This window comes from Choloepus didactylus, chromosome 24 (genome assembly GCF_015220235.1).
Source record: "Choloepus didactylus isolate mChoDid1 chromosome 24, mChoDid1.pri, whole genome shotgun sequence".
In the NCBI taxonomy this organism is placed as follows: domain Eukaryota; kingdom Metazoa; phylum Chordata; class Mammalia; order Pilosa; family Megalonychidae; genus Choloepus; species Choloepus didactylus.
In genome coordinates, this window is record NC_051330.1 from 1,937,989 (window position 1) to 1,959,016 (window position 21,028).

Sequence of the window (21,028 nt, forward strand, 5' to 3'; positions counted from 1 at the left end):
TTCTTCCAGGTATTTTAAAAGGGAACTTAAAACTGAATGTGAATGACCACTGTAAATGCAACTGAAACATAAGGAGGAGATTTAGTATCATGGGATAAATCAGAATTTTTCTTTCTATTAAGAAAAATCAGAAAAGTAGCATGGGATATTAGAATAGAAATTTAGTGTTCCTTTTGGGAAACCCTAGTTGTTACCTAAAACCTCAGAGCAAAAAAATTGGAGAAGAGCAGCTGGAGATGGTGGGATTGAATACTGTATGTAGGAAGGAGTGAAAAAAATGTTGCTTGGAAAAATGTTTCTGCAGCTACAGATCTCAGAAAGCTGCAAAGGAAGACAGTTCTCAAAATTGAGGAGTATACCCTCAGGTGTAAAACCTTAATTCCTTATTGGCAGTGTAGGTAACTGTGAGCAGAGGTGTTGGCCAAGTATGGGTTTAAAAGCTGAGGAGTTTGCCAAATATGAAATCACACTGACAAGCCATATTTGTAAAGAGTGGCTGTCACAGTATCAGAGAGGTACAAAATGTTAATATTTGATGAGCCCCACAACTTCTGTCCCCTCAGTTGGGGAGAAGTAAAGGGTAAACAAATACACAAATAACTTGAAACATAAGAAAAAATCCAATGATCTGCAATGAGGTCCTGGCTGTCGCTCACAGAAACTTCATGCAAATAGTTGATGAAAAATACTCATCTTTCAATATGAGCAACAAAAAAGGACTAGCAGGGAGCTTGTAAAAATTAATGTAAGAAAATCATGATCAAAGCTAGATGAAATGCATGTAACAGAAAAGGACACAAACAAGAAAAAGAAATATTTCCAAGGAGCAAGGGAAAACTGGAACCAGTATTAGACCATGAATAACAATCTTTAAAAACATAACAAAATGCAATTATCTCTAAGAACTATGAACATAGTGCGAGAGTAAAAACTTCAAGAACTTATGGTAAGAAAACAGAATAGAAACAGTGGCCTAGCAAAAGATCAGGAAACTCAAGGAAAGGGAAAATTTTAAACTAACAGAGAAACGAAGACAAAATAGAATGGGTGCACAAAGTAAGAAAATTAGAAGAAATAAATAAGAGAAGTGAGTGAATGGAAACAGAAATAAATGAAGAGTTTAAGGAAATTTGAAAGAAAATATAAGCTATGAACAGGATGCAATGTATGATTGGAGTACTCAATGAAGAAAAAAACCAGAGGAACATTTAAACACATTAATTGAAAGTGTTCGGAAATTAAAGAATATTTAACTCTATAGATTTGAAGAACATACCTAAACCTCAGGAAAACTGATTAGAGTGGTAAACACCAAGATGCTCCCTGGTAAGGTTAGTGAACACCCTAGATACAGGATCCCTCATCTCAGGATTAAGTCTCCTGTAATAGAGAACGTATCAGTCTGGTGTCAGACATTGAGGAAGTATTCAACATTGGAGGATCCTAAAGCAGATCCCATAAAGGCCTCAACAGGTGTACATGGGGGACATACCGGGCCTGGGCAAATATTTTTGTGGGGACTCCCCTACTAATAAAAAAAATAATTTCCATGAAAAGAGTACCACATTGACCAGTGGGAACCTGGAGCCCCAGAACTTGTCAAATCATCTGGTGGCCCCACAACGGGGCAAAGGCCCTTTTCTCTGCCTATTTCTCCCAAATGGAGACAGGACGGGGATCCACGAGGGTCCTGGATCAGGCTGGTGCCCACCTGACTGCACTGGGATGTAAAGTGTGAGGAGGGCACTCCAAAGAATGGTGCACACTGAGGCTTAAGGCCCGGGCGGAGGTCCAGCTTTTGTCGGGGTCCAAGGACAGCAATGACTCTTATGATTAAAGTATGGCCCAAGGATTTATACCCACAAAGTTTTAACCCTGCAAGAATTATGGCAATGTTGTTTCCATGAGCTGAAATGACATGAAAATCTATATCCGAAGACGAGCAGCGTGTACTGAAATTATTACGATAACAAACTAAAACCAGGGTGGAGAGTAGGGTGACAGAAGAGCATGTAAAAGTTCTATGCCTTGCAAGTGTTGAAATAAGATATACAACACATTTAGGGAGGGGAACATGGGAGAAAAACCTGCAAGAGAGAGGATCAGTACAATGATTTTCCAATTATTAATAGCTAGGGGTCAAAAAGCATCATTAAAACTGGCAAGAAAACAGAGTCATAAGCATATTTGAGAATAGAAAGAATAACCAATAAAATTGACATCATCAAATGAAAATAAAAATAAATGGTGAACCAAACTGGAGAGGGAAGAAAAATATATTTAATCATTGCTCATAATGAGAAATGTATAGACATTTTCTAAAGAAATAGAATATTATAAAGTATTATTTCTTAATATCAGTATTATTAATTTCAATGCACAATATTATTGAATAAATGTATTGTTATACAGCTAAGCACTGGAAAGTTGTATCTTCTGTCAAGAGATATATGTATATACACCAAAGAGAGAAAAGACCATAGTTAACAAGTGAAAGTTTTTCTAAAATCTACAGAAACAAAGCATATCCTAAAATAATATATTAGGATGAAAGATATTTGTCATTACAATAAATGTAAATGAATTAAACTTCCCTATTAAAATAAAAATTCTTTCTGATGGGATAACAAATCATACCCTGAATCATATCATTCAAAAAAGGATGAAAAAGAGAAGATGGTCAATAATATCCAGGCAAATACAATCAAAATGGAAATAATGTACACTTTAATATAATAAAATGTTGAATTTAAAACAAAAAGCATTAAACAAGACAAAGAAAACTCATAATTCCAGAAGATGACATGATCCTAATAAAATCCCCACAGGATTTTATTTTGGAGTGGAACAAGCTCATTTGAAATTTTATGTGGAAACTAAGCAAGCATGAAATGTCAAAAAATCTTTTTTCTAAAGAGAAGAGTAATGAGAGGGTATTACTTCTTCCAGATATTAGAACATAATCTAAAAACTCAATAATTTAAACAGTGTTTTATGAATACTTGAATAGATAGAGTTATGGATTAAAAGAAATTTCATAATTAGGTAAGAATACATGGGTAAATTTAGTATTTGATAATCATACAACACAAATCAGCGGAAGAATGATGGCTTATACAATAGATGTTGCTAAATCACCTAGTTAGCCATGTTGAAAAAGTTGGACTCATACCTCAAATCTTACATCAGTATAAACTTAAAATGGTTTCCTAATATATGAAAAGTATCTATAAATGTTAGGATAACAGCTTAAGAGACACAAAGGATGTGAATAGAGAGCTCCCAGAGAAGGAAATATATATAATTCTGAAATGAAGACAAGATCCCAATCTTACTCATTTTAAGAGAAATGCAAATTTAGTCTACTCATTCAGCAGCATTGTCTCTTTCAGTTTGTAGACATGAAAAGTGTAAGTTAGAACAAAATTCATAGAGAGCAATTTAATATCTATCAAAATTATGAATGGAAAACCCTGTGGATCAACTAATCTACAGATACTTATAAAACTTTAGCCTACATATACTCCCATAAACGTACAAAATGATGTGTATAAAAGGCTCTTCACTGCAGCATTGTTAGTGACCGTGTGTCCTTGAAGGGGTGTGGGAACCTTCCTGGGCAGAGCGACCCGCAGTCAGTGGGGAGGCACTGTGCCGAGCGCCACCAATGGTTTCCCTTTAGGGCTTGTTTCACCCTGGTGGTTAGGAGTCATTTCCTAAGTCCCTACAAACTGCCTGCTTTAGCTTAAGTTTATCTCTTCCAGTAGACAGATGGCAGGGAAAACCACTGATCCCATCCCTCTTAACAGTAGTATTTGTATGCTGAGTACAATCAAATCATCCCTGCACCATTCTGTTAATGTGTTTTCCATTGTTTTCTTCCTTTTCTGGATATTTCTCTCTTTCCTCACATCCTTGTTAAATAAAATCACCCTTCAAACAGACCATGTCCTTGAAATAAAGTATAAAAAGCAGAAACACTAAACATGGGCAGGTTGCAATAAAGGAAATGCTATGACCCAGGGCTCACATCAGTCCCAGAAAGAATTAGAAAGAAACATAAAATACTTCAAAATATCCTGAAAAGTTTCTGACATGGGTGAGGACCCCATGCACACATATCCGACTCCTCTCTCCTTAGTCGTTTTCTGTCTCACACTGTGGTGAATGGAGAGGCACATGTGGACACTGGGACGCATGGAGAGTGTCTGGGGAGCGTTCAGTCACCTTCCCGCGTGTACAGAAGCATGGAGAGTGCAGTGAGGATGAGTGGGGTTAGTGCTGGACACAGGGCCTCTTCCTGCTGCTCAGTCGCTGGTGTCACCCGGGGCCTCTGAGCAGTCACCCCTGACTACATGTGTGTGCACTCGCACTGTCATCCCTCCCTCCCCAAGTACACACGCACTCACCCACACCACCACCACCTCCGTGAGGGTAGGATCTTCTCTTCAGCTGCTAGTTCTCAGATAGGTGTACCTGACTCTTCCTTTCTGCAGTTAAAAGAAACCCCCCCCCCACACACCCCTGAACTATCTCTTAAGGAAGCATCCAACCTTTGGGTGAGTTTCCTATGGATTTTAATTACAAGTTATATAGTGAAATTAATGACTTTAAAAATATGAAATAAATAATAGAGTCCAGAAATGTTTCAAAGCCTACAGTGACATAGTTTTCTAGTATTCCCTGAAATATCTCTGAGTTATTTTTCTTTCTTCCTTGTTAAATCATCCCTTAAGTTTTCCCCTTGGAGCCAATCCTACACAGCCTCTTCTCTCCCATCTCTCTCTCCTTTCAATAGATAAGCCCAATTTTATGTCTTACATGTACCATTAGTTTTAGTCAAAATTCCATTAAGGAGATGTAGCAGGTAAGGAGAGGAGACAGTGGATTTCAAATGGCACCCAGCTAGTCTCTGAAAGAAAAAGGGAAAACGGTGCTATGCTGTCAGTATTCTACTGCTCCATGCGGGGAAGTCACTTTTGATTCCTCTCTTAGATGGGCAACATTGGGAACCAGGTATCACTTGCTGGTTCTGGCCTAGCTGCAGGGACGTACAGTCTCTGGAGATCAATCAGCTCCCCAACCCATGCATGGATGAGAAGGTGCAAGGAGACCCATGGGGTGCAGGATCCCAACGAGAATGCATTTGTCTCCCACGGGAGCTTACTTCCAAAGAGCAATGGTTGTTTATGTCTAACATACCAGACACTTTTTAAAAATTGTTTGAGTAAGGGGTATTCTCCATTTAATATAATGGAGTGGTAATTTTCTCTGTGTGCCTAATGAAAGAATAACACATTTGCCACATAATGATTTTTATTAAATTATGTCCTTCTAGTTCAGATAATCCTTTTCCTCCTTTAGGTTAATCCATGTGCTTCAATTGTTTAGAACTTGATTCTCATACTAGGATACAAGAATTTTTGTATGCCCAACATTCAGAAGGAAAAGCATTTGTTCCATGAAGATTGTGTCCCCTCTGTTGGTTGGTCACTTGAACTGTAAAGTATGGATTCTTTGGAAGAGGCTAGATAGGAAGGCTTTGGAAGAAGGCAACCCAGATTCAAATCCTGACACTCCACTTAGCTCCTGGTGACTTGTACAGGTCCAAGGATTGTTGACAGAAGTACATGGGTGTGTGCAGTCAAAGGTCCAGGTGAAGGGCAATGAAAATGGTTGTGTTGCCAAAGAGAGTTAGGGAGTAGAAAATCAAAGTAAAGACAAAAATGGTGCGACTCAGTTGAGGCCAATCTGGAAAGCCTTTTTCAAAACAGGTATTGGAGCTTCCCATAGACTTTGATCTGTCCAGTTAACAAAAGACAATTTAATGCCTCTTATGAAGAACATGAATTAACTTGTTATTTCACTGGAGCCCCTAACTACACCTAAGTAGTGTATTTTATTGTCAATTTCACTATTCAGTTCCATTCTGTCCAGTCTTTTCCTTTTCTTACTCTCCTCTCCTTTAGAGAGGACATCACTTGATTAGGGATGATTTGACCTTCATTCCAACCCAAGTCTCTCTGTGCACTTGTTTGGTGACTTAAGTCAAAACACTCAATGCCTTAGATCTGATGCTCCTTATCTGAAAGTACAGATGATATATCACACCCCTCAGAGCATCTGGAAAGGACTAAATGCAATAATGTGGAAACTGCCCCTAGAAATCTAGGGGGTAAAAATGTACCATTAGTATCCTATGTTCTACTTTTTTCCTTCTTTTGTTGTGCTTCTAGGTAGAATGTTTCAATAGATAAGGATCCAGTTCTAACCTAGGGTGAGATTACAAGGGTGCATCTTGGTGCTCATTTGCTCCCTTCTACCCAGTGTGTATGATCAGTACAGCAATCCTAGTAATTCTGCTCATAACCAGCTGCCATTGGTTTCAAAGGACTGGGAATAGTGTACATCCATTACTTTGGTAAGAAAACAATTAGCAATGAATACCCCCTGCTTGAGGAGTCATCAGGCCTACAACACTCTCCCTCTCTTCTTTTACTAATAAGTCCTTCCTCATCTACCTAAGAAGAGTTCATTTCTCCATAGTTCAATTCTCCCTGTACAGTGTCTCTATATTTTTGAAACACTGAACTGAAACTAATTTTATATATGTTTTCTCCTCTCTTAAACTATCAAAAAGACAATGAAAAATACACCAGAGAAATCAGGAAATATCTTGAGATGAATGACAATGAGAACACAATATATCAAAATTTACTGAATGCAGTGAAGGCAGAGCCAAGGGAAATTTATAGTCCCAAGTGCTTACATCAAAAACAAGAAAGGGGGAGGTATTTATGATATGCAATGGATGGAGGAGGGCAAACGTTACATAAACTGTTGAACAGTGGTGTATACACAGAAAGGAATATCGAGTGGCTGAAGGAAGGAATGAACTTGTGAGACATGCAACTATGTGAATGAAACTTGAGGACATTTTGTTGAGTGAAATAAGCCAGGAATAAAATGACAAATATTGTAAGTCTTCACTAATATAAACTAACTATAATGAGCCAATGCTGAGAATTGAATTTGAGAGCCTAGGTTACCAGGGGATGGAACGTGGCAGAGATAGGGCAAGTGATGATGCAGGAGAGCAGAATGTTCAATAAGACTTATTGTAAAGTTTCCTAGATTGCAAGCTCTTTCAACAGTCACATCTATACCTGAGTTTAACTGTCATTTAAGAGATGTTTATTTGGTACAAAATTTAGATTCTCTGTTGCACACCATGTAATGTTACATGAGAGGTCAGACTATCCAAACACCATAAGGACATGGAAGCTTGAATAGGGAATGAAATCTTGTTATTCTGTATACGTTAATGTAGCACCATGACACATCCCAGAGAATATTGGGGAGAAATATAAAAAAGTATCTGCAAAGTCCTCTTGAGTGACTGGGGGAAAAGGCAGATATATTGAACTTCTCAAACTGGGGAATTCTGGATATTCTCGCAAGAATTATGGACTCCTGATCTAATAAGTGAAGTCCTCAATCTTGGGGCTTGCCCTTATGATATTTAATCCTGCAAAGAGAAGCTAAGCCTACTTGCAACTACTCCTATGTGTCACCCACAAAAATCTTTTGTTGCTCAGATGTAGTCTTTCTCTCTCTCAGCCAACTCTGCAAATAAACTCACTACCCTCCCTCCTACATGGGACATGACTCCCAAGGGTGTAATCTCCCTGGAAATGTGGGACATGACTCCCAGGGATGAGCCTCAATTCTGTTATCATGGGATTGAGAAAGCCTCCTTGACCAAAAGGGGGAAAAGAAATGAAACAGAATAAAGTATCAGTGGCTAAGAGATTTCCAATGGAGTTGAGAGGTCATTCTGGAGGTTAATCTTTTGCATTCTATAAATATTCCTTTAGTTTCTAGTGTATTGGATTTTGTATAGAGAATGGGGAGTTAATGCATAATTTGGACAGAATTTCTATGCACATTAACTGTAAAGTTTTGGAAATGGATGGTTGTGATGATAGAACATTATTGTGATTGTAACTGACAGCACTGAATTATATATGTATAGATGTGGTTAAAAGGGGAAATTTTATGTCATGTGTATGTTAATAGAATAAAAATTAAAAGGTAAAGCATAGGGTTCTATAACACCATAAACCTTATTTTAAATGATGGTCTATAGTTAATAGTACATGGATAAAAATGTTCTTTCATGAATTATAACTAAAGTAAGACACTAATGCAAGTTGTTAATAATAGGGTCATATTTGGAGAGAAAATCTATGGAATATGAACTTTGGACTATAGTTAGCAGTACACATTTAGTATTCTATCATCAATTGTTAACACACTCCTGCAAAGTGTAAACGAAATGGGGTACATGGGAATGCTGTATTTATTTCATAAACCTAAAACTCCTGTAATGTAAAATATTTAATGAACATATTAATGCTAGTTCAGTGTATGACAATTACGAATTTGGTGCATGATTTTTCTGTAAACCAACAATTTCTCTAATAAATAAGTTATATTTTTAGAAAATAATAGACAATCTCCACAGATTTTTATCAAATAAAGAGATTCAATCAACAATCACAAATTTTCCAACATAGAAAATCCTGAACCAGTTGGCTTGACTGACAACTAATCCACTCAAACCTAAAAGCATGGAAGGAGGGACTCAGATCCTTTATGCCAATATTCATGGCATCTCTTTTCACAATGGTCAAAAGGTGGAACAACCCAAGTATGTACCAACAGATGAATGGATAAACAAAAAAGATGTGTGCATGTGAATAAATATTATTGAGCCACAGAAAGGAATGAAGATCTGATACTTGCTACAACTCGATGAGACTTGAAAACATTAGGCTAGAAACAAAGATCAAATAAAGTATGATTCCACTTATATGAAACATTTTGAAAAAGCAAATTCATAGCGACAGAAAATAGATTAGAAATTATAAGAGATGGAAGGGAAAGAAGACTAGAGAGTTACAGCTTATTGAGCACAGAATTTCTGTTGGCCAATATGAAAAATTTTGGTAATGGATGATGGTGATGGGAGCACAACATTGCAAATGTAATTAATGACATTGAATTGGACACATATACATTGGTTAATGGTGAAATTTCTTTTCTAAAAAGGAATGAGGGTAGATATTCTAGACATAGGTGGTCTCAAAAAATTTGCTTCCCATATATTCTTTCCAGGAAAACTATGGGAGATAGCTCCACCAAAACCAGGAAGTGAAATGAGAAAGAAGCAGAGCTCTTGGGATTACAGCTGCACACTTGACTCAGAGGGCAACCAACAGAGACTAGGGCAAGTCAGAAGCCACTAGAAGAGTTTCTCCAAAAAGAAGAATTTGCAGAACAATTAAAAAGAATGACCATATTCTGAAAGTATTTGGATATTTGACAGAAACTTGGAGGTTGATATCTTGGCAAATCCTGTATTGAGAAGCTAGCAAGTAAGAAAATGCAAAATAATTATAACTACTGGAAAAAATCAATTTTACAGGATTGGTGGAGTAATTATAATTCACCAACTAGCTGATCTCTAAAGTTCATTTGGAGTCATAATAATATAAACATGAACACTGATCACACCCAGTTCAGACTGTAACTCTGCTGGATGGAGGAGAGCATGCACAAATGTGGATAGAGTGGGAAAGTGAATAACTAAATTCACATCTGTCATTTCAAAAGATTATGCCTAAAACTGAAAAAATCAAGAGTATTAGTATATGTTTTATGGGGATGCTGAGGTAAATACAAAAAGATGTGGAAATACAGAGTTGAAATAAAAAAAATAGGTTGGAAGGTGAGTCTCCTGTTCATTTTAGTGTGTTTTAGAGAATTAGCTCTTCAAGCTCTGTATTTGTGTATCTCTGATAAAACTATGACTTTTTCATAATAAGTCCATTCATAAAAGCTTTCAAAAGGCACTCAAGTAGTTTATGAAGAGAAACAACATACGATATAGGAAAGAGGTGATGCTGAACAATAAAACAATTGGAATGGTAACCAGCAAGTAACGAACAGAACCTAAAGAAATTCACAACCTTTGGGGGTTTGTCTTGGTTGTATTTATTTATCACCAGAGAGAAATATATTTCTTCCCCCAAGTACAATGACTATCCATCAAAGACAGTATTATAAGGAAGACAGGAAATCAGAGAGAGGATGGGTGAATTTACAAAGGTTATATAGGAAGTCATTACCTACCCCATTACTGAACCTGAGCCCCAAATCAACAGCTTCTCAGCAAGGTTCTTTGGATAGTTCCTCCAATTTTTAAAAGAGTGAATCTAGGATAAACCTATTTCTCCGTTTTTGCTTTCTGCATCAGCAGATTCCTTATTGCATCTTTCACACTTCTGTTTCTCAAAGTGTAGATTATAGGGTTCATCAAAGCTGGAATCAGACTATATAGCAGTGCCACAAACTTCATCCCATCATGAGAGAGCTTTGCCTTTGGAATCACATACACATAGATGAGAGTACTGTAGTAAATGGACACCACCGTGAGATGGGAGCCACAGGTCCCTAGGGCCTTCTGTCTCCCCCCAGATGTCTTTATCCTCAACACACTACGGGCAATTCGCCCATAAGAGACCAAGATCAGTGAGAGAGGAAAGACAAGGAAGAGGCTACTTAGGATCATAATCTCCTTCTTGTAATTTGTGGTGTCCACACAGGCCAGCTCCATCACTGGGGGTGTCTCACAGTAGAAATGGTTTATCCGGTGGTGCTCACATCTGGGAAGGGTCATGGTGATAGGGGTGTGCACCAATGAGTTGCTGAAACCAAGAAACCAGAATATGCCAGCCAGTGCCCAGGACAGCTGTGGAGGCATGAGGGTGAAGTAATGCAAGGGCTGGCAGACAGCAACATAGCGATCATAGGCCATCATGGCCAGAAGGACACACTCAGTGCCCCCCAGACCCAGAGTGATGAGAAGCTGGACCACACATCCTACAAAACTTATGGATTTGTCTGGTCCCCGAAGGTTGAACAACATCTGAGGGCTGATGCAGGTCACAAAAGTGAGGTCAATAAAGGAGAGATGAGTGAGGAAGAAATACATGGGGGTGTGGAGATGGGGGTCCAGGCGTGAGACAAGAATGATGGTCACATTGCCCATGAGGGTTAGAAGGTAGAATATCAAGATGAACACAAATAAGATCCTCTCTAGCCCTGGCTGCTCGGAGAAGCCCACCAAGATGAAGCCTCCTCCAGATGTGGAATTATCTCTTCCCATCACTTTCTTGGTGACCTGTGAGAAAAGGAAATAAAATCCTTTGAGCATTGTGCTCTATCTGTGCTGTGTGAGAATGCTGCCTCTGATCTACTAAATTTAGTAGAATTTAGTAGAAATCCCTGTTCAATCATTTCCAATCCCCTTGCCCTTTGTAAATGCAACTAAAGCATAAAGAGGAGATTTAATATCATGGCAAAAATCAGCATTTCCCCCTCCAATTAATGTAAAATGTAAAATGTAGCAAGGGGGATTAAAAAGAGAAATTAATGTTAATTTTAAGCATAACCAGGAATTAGCCAGGACACTAGGCAAAAAATTTGAGAAGGCCTGCCAAACATGGTAGGATTGAACACTGTATGTAGGAGAAAATGGTGGGAGGAGGGAGGATGCTTGGAAAGATTATTCTGAAGCTACGATCACAGAAAGAGGCAACAATAGACATTTTTTAAAGTGAGAAATATACCCTCAGGTCTAAAATCTAAAACCCTCCTTTGCAGTGTATGTGACCATGTGCACAGGTTGGTGGCAATGTTTGTATTTGGAAAGCTGGAGAATGGTACAAAAAGGAAATCACATAGACATGCTGTATTTATAAAGAGTAGCTGTCACGTTATCAGAGTAGGAGAAGAGAAGGTTTAGAAGGTTTAAATTTGATAAGCCCTCAATTTCTGTTCCCTGTGGTTTGGGAGAAGTAAAATCTAAACATACAAAAACCCAGGTTCATAAGAAACAAATCCAGGGATCCTAAAATGAGTCCCTTGCTGTCCATAATGCACATTTCATACAAATAGTTTGTGAGAAACACTCATCCTTCAATGAAGAGTAGAGAAAAAGGACTAGCGCAGACAGCCTGTACAAAAAACATAAGACAAATATGATACAAGGAAGAGGAAATATAAGTAACTGTAAAGGACACAAACCAGAGAAATAAAAATATTTCCAAGGAACAGAGGAAAACTTGGTCAAGCGTTTCATAATGTAGAATAATTTAAACATTTAACCAATCAATCACCTCTAAGAAGCTTAAACTTCAGGAAGAGAATCAAAATTTCAAGAAATATAAGGTAAGAAAGTAGAATATAAACTGTGACTAAGGAATGATTAAGAAATTCAGGGAAAGGGAAAATATTAAACTATCACAGATATGAATACATAATTGAATGGAGTGCACACAGTTACATAAATAGAAGAAAGAAGTAAGAGAAGTGAGCAAATTGAAACAGAAATAAATGAGGAGTTTAAAGGATATAAAAGGAAAATATTGGCTTTGAATGGAAGGCAGTGTAAGATTGGAGTCCAAAGGAAGAAAATAAAGATAGCGGAAAATTTAAACACAGTATTAAGAAAGCATTCCTGAAATTAAAGAAGATTTGGATCTACAGATTTGAAGAACATACCATACCCTTTGGAATCCTGATTCAAAGCAGTCAACACTGAGATACACGCTCCTAAAGTGAGCAAATGTCAATGATACAGAAACTTTTGGCAGCTAGACAAATGGATTTAACCTCTTATGAGAGTAAGCAAATCAGTCTGGCTTCCAACAAGGAGACAATATTCAATATTGGAAGACCCTAAAGCAGATCCCTTAAATGCCTAAACACCTGGGGTGTGATGGTCCCGGGAAAATATATTTTCTGGCATTTCTGCCTTAATAAAAAATTATTTCTATAAGCAAAGCACCCCTTTGGTCAGAGAGAGCAAGGGGGCCCATAGATTCTCAAGGCATCTGGTAGACCCCAAAGCAGGGCAAAGGGGAAGAGAGCCTTCTTCTCTGCATTTCTGCCAAATGGAAAGACAGGACGGGGATCCACCCTTGTCCTGGACCAGGCTGGGTGCCTACTTTGACTGCACTGGGACATAAATTTTGAGGAAGACTCTCCAAAGCATAAGGTACAATGAGTCATAAGGCCAGGGCAGAGGTCCAACTTATGACTGGGTCCAAGGGTAGTACTGAGTTTAAGATAAAATGTATCATCCAAGGATTTTACACCCTTGGAGTTTTGACCACGTAGGAACTATGTAAATGGTGTTCCCATGAGCCCAGAGATGATATGAAAATCTACATCCAGAAGATGAGCAGGGTGCAGTGAAATTTAAAAGCATACCAAACTAAAACCACTGTGGGTGGTAGGGTGACATAGAGATTACAAGTTTGTGTCTTCAAACTGTTGAAATAACTTAGGCAACACATTTTGGGAAGGAAAAATGTAAAGAATACTTGGAAGATAGAGTAAGTGCAATTATTTTCCAATTATTAATAGCTAGGGGTCAAAATGTATCAATAAAACTGACAAAAGAACAGTCATACCATATTTGAATACAAAGTGTGACAATGATAAAATTGACCTCATCAACTAAAAAGAAGCGTAAAATATGTTATGTATAACAATAAGGAAACAACTGAAATTGTGGAATTGTAAATCATAACATTCTCTGAAATTTGCTCTCCATCTTACCTGTTAAATCGTACTTTGAAAGTTATTACTGTTCTGCATATATTTTAAGATTCACAATAAAAATTATTTAAAATAATAAACAGTACAATTAACACTGCACATTTAAAAATTTCCTCCAGAAACTAGAACAAATGTATGAAACTATTACAAGGAGTTAATAACAGACTGGTATTTGGAAAAAAATGTACCTACTGCAAATTATGGACTATAGCTGACAGAATTATCATAACATCTTTCATCAACAGTAAGAAATGTACCACAGCTAGGCTAGAAATCAATGATGGCGGGGGAGAAGGGGTACAGGATGTTTTGGGAATTTGCTTTTTTTTTCTTTTCTTTCTTTCTTTTTTTTTTTTTTTTTGGCTTCCTGGAATAATGAAAATGTTGGAGAATTGATTCTGGTGATGAAGGTACAACTATGTGATGATACTGGGAGCCACGGATTGCATGATTTGAATAGATTGTATGGTGTGTGAATGTATCTCAATTTAATTGCATTAAATATTTGATTCAAAAAATAACAATGGTGAATGAATGTTAAGGGATAAGAAAATTATATTAATCATTGCTTGTAATTGGAAATGCATAGAAATGTTTTAAAGAACTAAAATATTATGAAGTATTATTTCTTAATATCAATATAATTAATTATATTAATATTTAATATTGTTAAAATATTCTCATGCAGCTAAGCACAGGAACACTTATTTGTTCTATCAGGAGATACACACACACTAAAGAGATTACAGACAATAGTCAACAAAGTGAAAAGTTTTCTAAAATCTAGAAATACAAATCACAGCATATATAATTAGTACTAAACACATCTGTGATAACAATAAATGTAAGTGAATTAAACATCCCCATTAAAATAAAAATGATTTCAGATGGGAGAACAAAGTAAAGCATACTGAGCAGTACGATTCAAAAAAATGTGGGAAATGGCAGAGTGTAAATAATATGCCAGGCAAACGCAATCAAAAAGTGAAGTAATGTTCATTATATTAATATAGTAGAACATTGAATTCGAACCAAAAAAAAGACAAAGACAATTAATAATAGCAGAGTATGATGTGATGGAAAAATATTCCCACAATATTTTATCTGGAGTCGGGTAAGCTCATTATAAAGTTTATGTGAAGATTAAACAAGCAAGAAAAGCCAAGAAATTCTTCAAAAAATAGTGCAATTAGATGGTATTATTCCATCCAGACATTATAACGTATTCTAAAATCTGAATAATTTCAACAGTGTGTTATGGATGCTTGAATAGAGAGCCCTGTGGAAGAGAAAACAGCATTCATAAATAGACCCAAATACATATGGAAATTTAATATTTGGTAATGATGCAACACAAATCAGTGGGGAAAAACAGATTATTCAATAGATGTTGAATCACCTGGTTAGCCATCTGGAAAAAAGGATAAAGATGGACACATACTTCAACCTTATACCAGCATAAATTTTTTTAAATGGATAAATCAAATAAATAGAAAAATAAACTGCAATAGAACAAGAAGAAACCATGATAGAATTGTTAATGGATGTTGCAAGGAAGAAGAACTTTCTAACATTACCACAAACCAAAAATCATAAAAATATTCATAAATGAATTTCTATAATTCATAAAACTTCAAAACAAAGTGAAAAGAAAAACTGAAAATGGAAACTATTATTTGTAATTCACCTCATAAAAAGCTAAATTTCCTAAAATATAAAAAGCACCTTCAAATAATAACCAAACTAATAGCTTAAAAAGGGTGTGAAGAGAGAGTTCCCCAAAAAGGAAATTTAAATAATTCTGAAAATAAGAAAAGATTATAATCTCACTCATGATGAGAAAAATGCAAACTTAACTACTCTGCAGCTCCATTCTCACTGTGGTTTTTTAGAGAAAAAAATGATTAAATTAGAAAAACTTCTATTGAGAGCAATTTACAGTATCTATCAAAATTTTGAATGGTAAACACTGTGAATCAGCTATCTCACTTCTAAATATTTAGCCCACATATATGCTCACAAAACATATAAAACGCTCTTTGTTGAAGCCTTGTTTGTGATTATTTGTCCTACAGGAGTGGGAGGAACATTCTTGGGCAATTTGCAGTCAACCTAGAGGCTCTGTGCACTTCCCCACCAATGGCTGCCCTTTAGGGCTTGTTTCAGGCTCACTTCTCCCTGATGGTTAGGAAGTCACTTCCTGTGTCCACTGCAATCTACCTGCTTTAGCCTAAGGTTGTCTCTTTTAGTAGCCAGTTGTCAAGGAAAACCAGTGATCCCAAACCCACTTAACAATAATATTTATATGCTGAGTACAATCAAATCATCCCTGACCCTTTCCTTATAATGTGTTTTCCATTGTTTTCATCCTTTTCTGGATATTTCTCTCTTTCCTCAGATCTTTGTTAATTAGAATTGCTCTTCAAGTGGACCCACTCCTGCAGTTAAAGTTCAAAAAAAAGCAAAGGCACTTGGTATGGGCAGGTTGTAACAGAGGAGGTGCCATGGCCCATCACTCACATCAGTCCAGAAAGAGCTAGAAATAAACAAAGAATCCTTCAAAATTTCCTGAAGAGTGTTGGACATAGGTATGGACTGTGTGCACACAAATCCACCTCCTCTCTTCTTAATCGTTTTCTGTCTCTCACTCTGGTTAAAGGTGAGGCACACTGGGCAGTGGGATGCAGGAACAGTGCCCGGGTAGAGAAGGTTAACCGCCTTCCTGCACGTACAAAGGATGGAGAGTGCAGTGAGGATGAGTGGGGTCAGCGCCTGACACAGGGCCTCTTCCTGCTGCTCAGTCCCTGGTGTCACACTGGTCTCTGAGAGGTCACTAAAGGTGCATGTGTGTGCACTCGCATGATCATCCTACTCCCATCCCAGACACACACACACAATCACCACCACCACCTCCGTGAGGGTAGGATCTTCTCTTCAGCTGCTGGTTCTCAGATGGGTGCATCTGACTCTTCCTTTCTGCAGTTAAAAGAAATCCCTCCCCTCCCCCCCCCACACCCACACCTGAACTATCTCTTAAGGAAGCATCCAACCTTTGGGGGAGGTTCCTATGGATTTTAATTACAGGTGATACCAGTGAAACTAATGGCATTTTAACAAATAAAATAAATTATAAAGCCCTGGAATGTTGTAAAGCCTACAGTAACAGATTTTTCTAGTATTCAGTAAAATATTTCTAAATTCTTGTTCTGTCTTCCTTTTTAAATCGCCCTTCTGTTTTCCCTTAGAGCCAATCCTACATAGTCTCTTCTCTCTTCTCTTCCATCACTCTCTCTTTTCAGTAGAGAAACCCCAATTTCAAGTCCTACATGCACCAGTAGTTTTAGTCAAAACTCCATCGAGGAGGTTGAGCAGGGTGATACATGTGCCAATGGATCCCAAACAGCATCCAACCAGTGTCTAAAAGACAAACAGCAAACACTGCTGTGCTGTCAATTTCTCCTGCTCCGTGCAGGAAAGTCCCTTTTTATTCCTCTCTCAGAAGGACAATTTCAGGAAACCGGGAATTAGTTGTGGGCTCTGGTACACGTGCAGGGACCCACCATCTCTGGTGTTCAATTACCCACTGCTGTGGATGAGAAGTCACAGGTAGACCCAAGGGTACAAGTTTGCTTTAGAAAGCGTTTACCTCCCTGGGGACGTGAATTCAAAACACAGTGTTTGTGTCTGCCCAACGGTGCCAGAGGACGCTTAGAACTGTCAGAGTGTGGGATCTGCTCCCACTGATACAACTGGATTGCCATTTCCTCTGTGTGTCAAATGAAAGAATAACACATTATCCACATAATAATTTCATTAAATGTTTTCCTTCTAGTTCAGATATTCCCTTTTCCCCTTTAGATGAATCCATATGCTTTCATTGTTTAGACCTTGATTCTCATACTAGAATATGAGGATCTTCATATGCACAATATTCTGAAGAAAAACCACTTGTTCCATAAAATTGTAACAACTCTGTCGGTTACTCCCTTCGGCTGCAAGTATAAAGGTGTGGATTCTTACGTAGTGGCCAGGTGAGTGGGCTTTGGAAGAAGGCATCCCATATTCAAATCCTGGCCCTCCACTTAGTGCCTGGGTAACTCGAGTCAATAACTCAAAATATCTAATATTCGGTCTTCTGATCGGTAAAATAACTTGGGGCTGAAGCATAATACCTAACTTCCAGGTTGTATGAATTTTGTGACAATGTGGAATAATGTATATCATGGTGCTTGAACTATACTGGAGTTCAATAAATGGAAACAATTATTACAGAAATGATTATCTTTGAATAGTGAAAAAATAATCCTTCTGATCAGAAATATATGAAACTCCCAACTGTCTAGAATCCTGGCCAAGAGTCAAGAAAGTGAAGCTGTGAAGTCCATTAAGCTTACATTTGATTCCTAATCCAACTATCGTTCTTTCCATGCTCAATCTTTCCCAATTAAAGATTCACTCTCAGAAAAAGTTCCTTGGCAGCATGTGTAGTAAAAGGTCGATTTAGGGTGGCAGAAATGGGATTCTGAGCATCATCATATATTTCTTTATGAACTTACATCAATTACCTAAAGTCTTTCAACCTCTGTTTCATCCTGAATAAATAGGAAATATAACAGTAGTAAATATCTCACAACGATGCTATAAAGGTAATGAAAACTTATAAAAAGTTTTTAAATATTAAGCAAATATCAGCTGTTCTTATTGGAACAAAAGATGATTAACTCAGACTGAAAATTACTGAATCTGTAAAAGGTTTTAACAAGAGAACCTGAACTTCAACATGAAACCAACATTCAGGTGCATGGATTGAAATGGCAGGGGTGGGATTTGAAGAAACCGTTGTCTATACGCTTAGCCTAGAGCCTCTTGGACTTCCCACCACTCTCTACACCAGAGAACTCTTTTTAAAATCATCTTTGACACTCAATGCATCTTAACGACATTTACCCTTCCTATCCATGAACACGGAATATTTTTCCATCTTCTTAGATCCCCTTCTATTTCTTTTAGTAAAGTGTTGTATTTTTCTATGTAGAGGTCTTTTACGTCTTTGGTTAAGTTCATTCCTAGGTACTTGATTTTTTTACTTGCTATTGACAATGGTATATTTTTCTTGAGTGTGTCTTCAGTTAGGTCATTTCTAATTTGTATGAACATTACTGACATATGTGCCTCAATCTTGTATCCTGCTACTTTGCAAAATTTGTTTATTAGCTCCAGTAGCTGTATCATCGATTTCTCAGGGTTTTCCAGATATAAGATCATATCATCTGCAAACAATGACTGTTTTCCTTCTTCATTTCCAATTTCGATGCCTTTTATTTCTTTGTCTTGCCGGATTGCCCTGGCTAGCACTTCCAGCACAATGTTGAATAACAGTGGTGACAGCGGGCATCCTTGTCTTGTTCCTGATCTTAGAGGGAAGGCTTTCAGTCTCTCACCATTGAGTACTATGCTGGCTGTGGGTTTTTCATATATGCCCTTTATCAAATCCTTCCTCATTTTCTTTCAACTCATCGAATTGAATTAAAAGTTTATTTGGGCATTTTTAATTAGTTGTTTCCACTCCTGTATCTCATTTCAGGTGTTAGTTTTTTCCTTTGACTGGTCCATATCTTCCTGTTTCCTGGTATACTAATGTGTTTTTGCTCTCTATGCCTCTGATTTTCTTTATTAGTGTATTGTACAGATAATTTTGTCTCTTTTATCTAGGGTTTTCTTTTTGGTAGTGTTAGATCCCTCCATTGTCTCTCTAACTGGCTTGTTGTGAGATTGGCTCTGCTCCACCATCTCCCCCTCAGACTCAGGTGTACATTTCAGCCTGCGTCAGGGATGGGGTTAGGCACTGGGCACCCCAGGAAGGTCATTTTGCATGGTGAAACAAGTCTGCTGGTTCCCAGGGATGTTCTGCTTTACCTTGGGCATCAAGAGCTGAGTTTGTTTTAGAGCCCTGCTTTAACAGATGTGTCATCCATATTTTTTAGCCCAACAGGGCTAAGTTTCCATGCAAGTGATGTAGAACAGCTCCAGATTGGGTCTGAAGGGTATTTTAATAGCCCTTCAAGTCCTTGCACTTTCTGTGTGTCCAGCAGATCATGCTGTTTGGTAACTTAATCATCCTCATCTGAGCACTGGCTGCATCTGCACTGATGGAGCTGAAGCTGAGGGATTCATGTGCTCTCACTTTGGTGGGTCTCTGTGCCCCACTTTGCTGGTGGATACTATGAGCCACTGTATGCTAACAAACTAGAAAACAGGTAACATGAAAAACTTCCCAGAAAAGCATGTGCAAGCATCATTGACACAAGAAGAAATAGAAGACACAGATAAGCCAATCACAAGTAAAGAGATTAAGTCAGTTATCAAAAACCTCTGAGGAAAGCAAAAATCCAGGACAAGATGACTTCACAGGTAGGTGAATTCTGCCAATCTTTCCAAGAATAGTTAATACCAATCCTGTTCAAATTCTTCCAATAATTTGAAGAAGATGGAACACTACATAACTCAGTCAATGAGGCCACCATTAGCCCAATACCAAAGCCTGATAACGATACTAAAAGAAAAGAAAACAACAGATCAATCTCTCTAATGAACATAGATGCAAAAATCCTCCACAAAATGTTTTCATATTCAATGCAACTTTAAAGAATTAAACTCCATGATATCATGGGCTTTATCCCAAGTATGGAAGGGTGTTTCAACACAAGAAAATCATTAATGTAATGCATCACATTAACAAATCAAAGGGGAAAAAACAAATGATTATCTTGAGTGATACAGAAAAGGCATTTGAAAAAATCCAGCAATGTTTCTTGGTAAAACACTTCAAAACATAAGAATAGAAGGAAACTTCCTCAACATTATAAACGAAGTGTACTAAAAGCCCACAGGTATCATATTCAATGGTGAGACATGGAAAGCTTTCCATCTAAGATCTGGAAAATGACAAGAATGCCCACTGTCAGTATTGTTATTCAACCATGTGCTGGAAGTTCTAAGTAGAGCAATTAGGCAGGAAAAAAAATAAAAGTCATCCAAATTGGAAAAGAAAGAGTAAAGTTTCACTATGTGCAGACAACATGGTCCTATATTTAGACAATCCTGAATAGTCAATAACAATCCTGCTAGAGCTAATAAATGAATTCAGCAATATTGTGAAATACAAGATCAACATGGAAAAACCAGTAGTGTTTCTATAAACTAGAGATGAGCAATATTACAAAGAAATCAAGAAAAAATTCCGTTAACCATAAGAACTAAAAGAATCAAATAACTAGGAGTAAATTTAACCAAGGATGTAAAAGACTTTTACAGAGAAAAGTACAAAACATTGCTA

General features: G+C 37.4%; 1 protein-coding gene across 1 annotated transcript; it reads right to left on the reverse strand.

Moving 5' to 3' along the window:
• Positions 1–10,291: 10,291 nt before the first annotated feature.
• On the reverse strand, positions 10,292–11,281 carry LOC119519730 (olfactory receptor 2W3-like). Its single transcript, XM_037817481.1, has one exon. It carries the CDS (start codon positions 11,279–11,281, stop codon positions 10,292–10,294), a length of 990 nt encoding a protein of 329 aa, XP_037673409.1.
• Between the last annotated feature and the right edge of the window lie 9,747 nt (positions 11,282–21,028).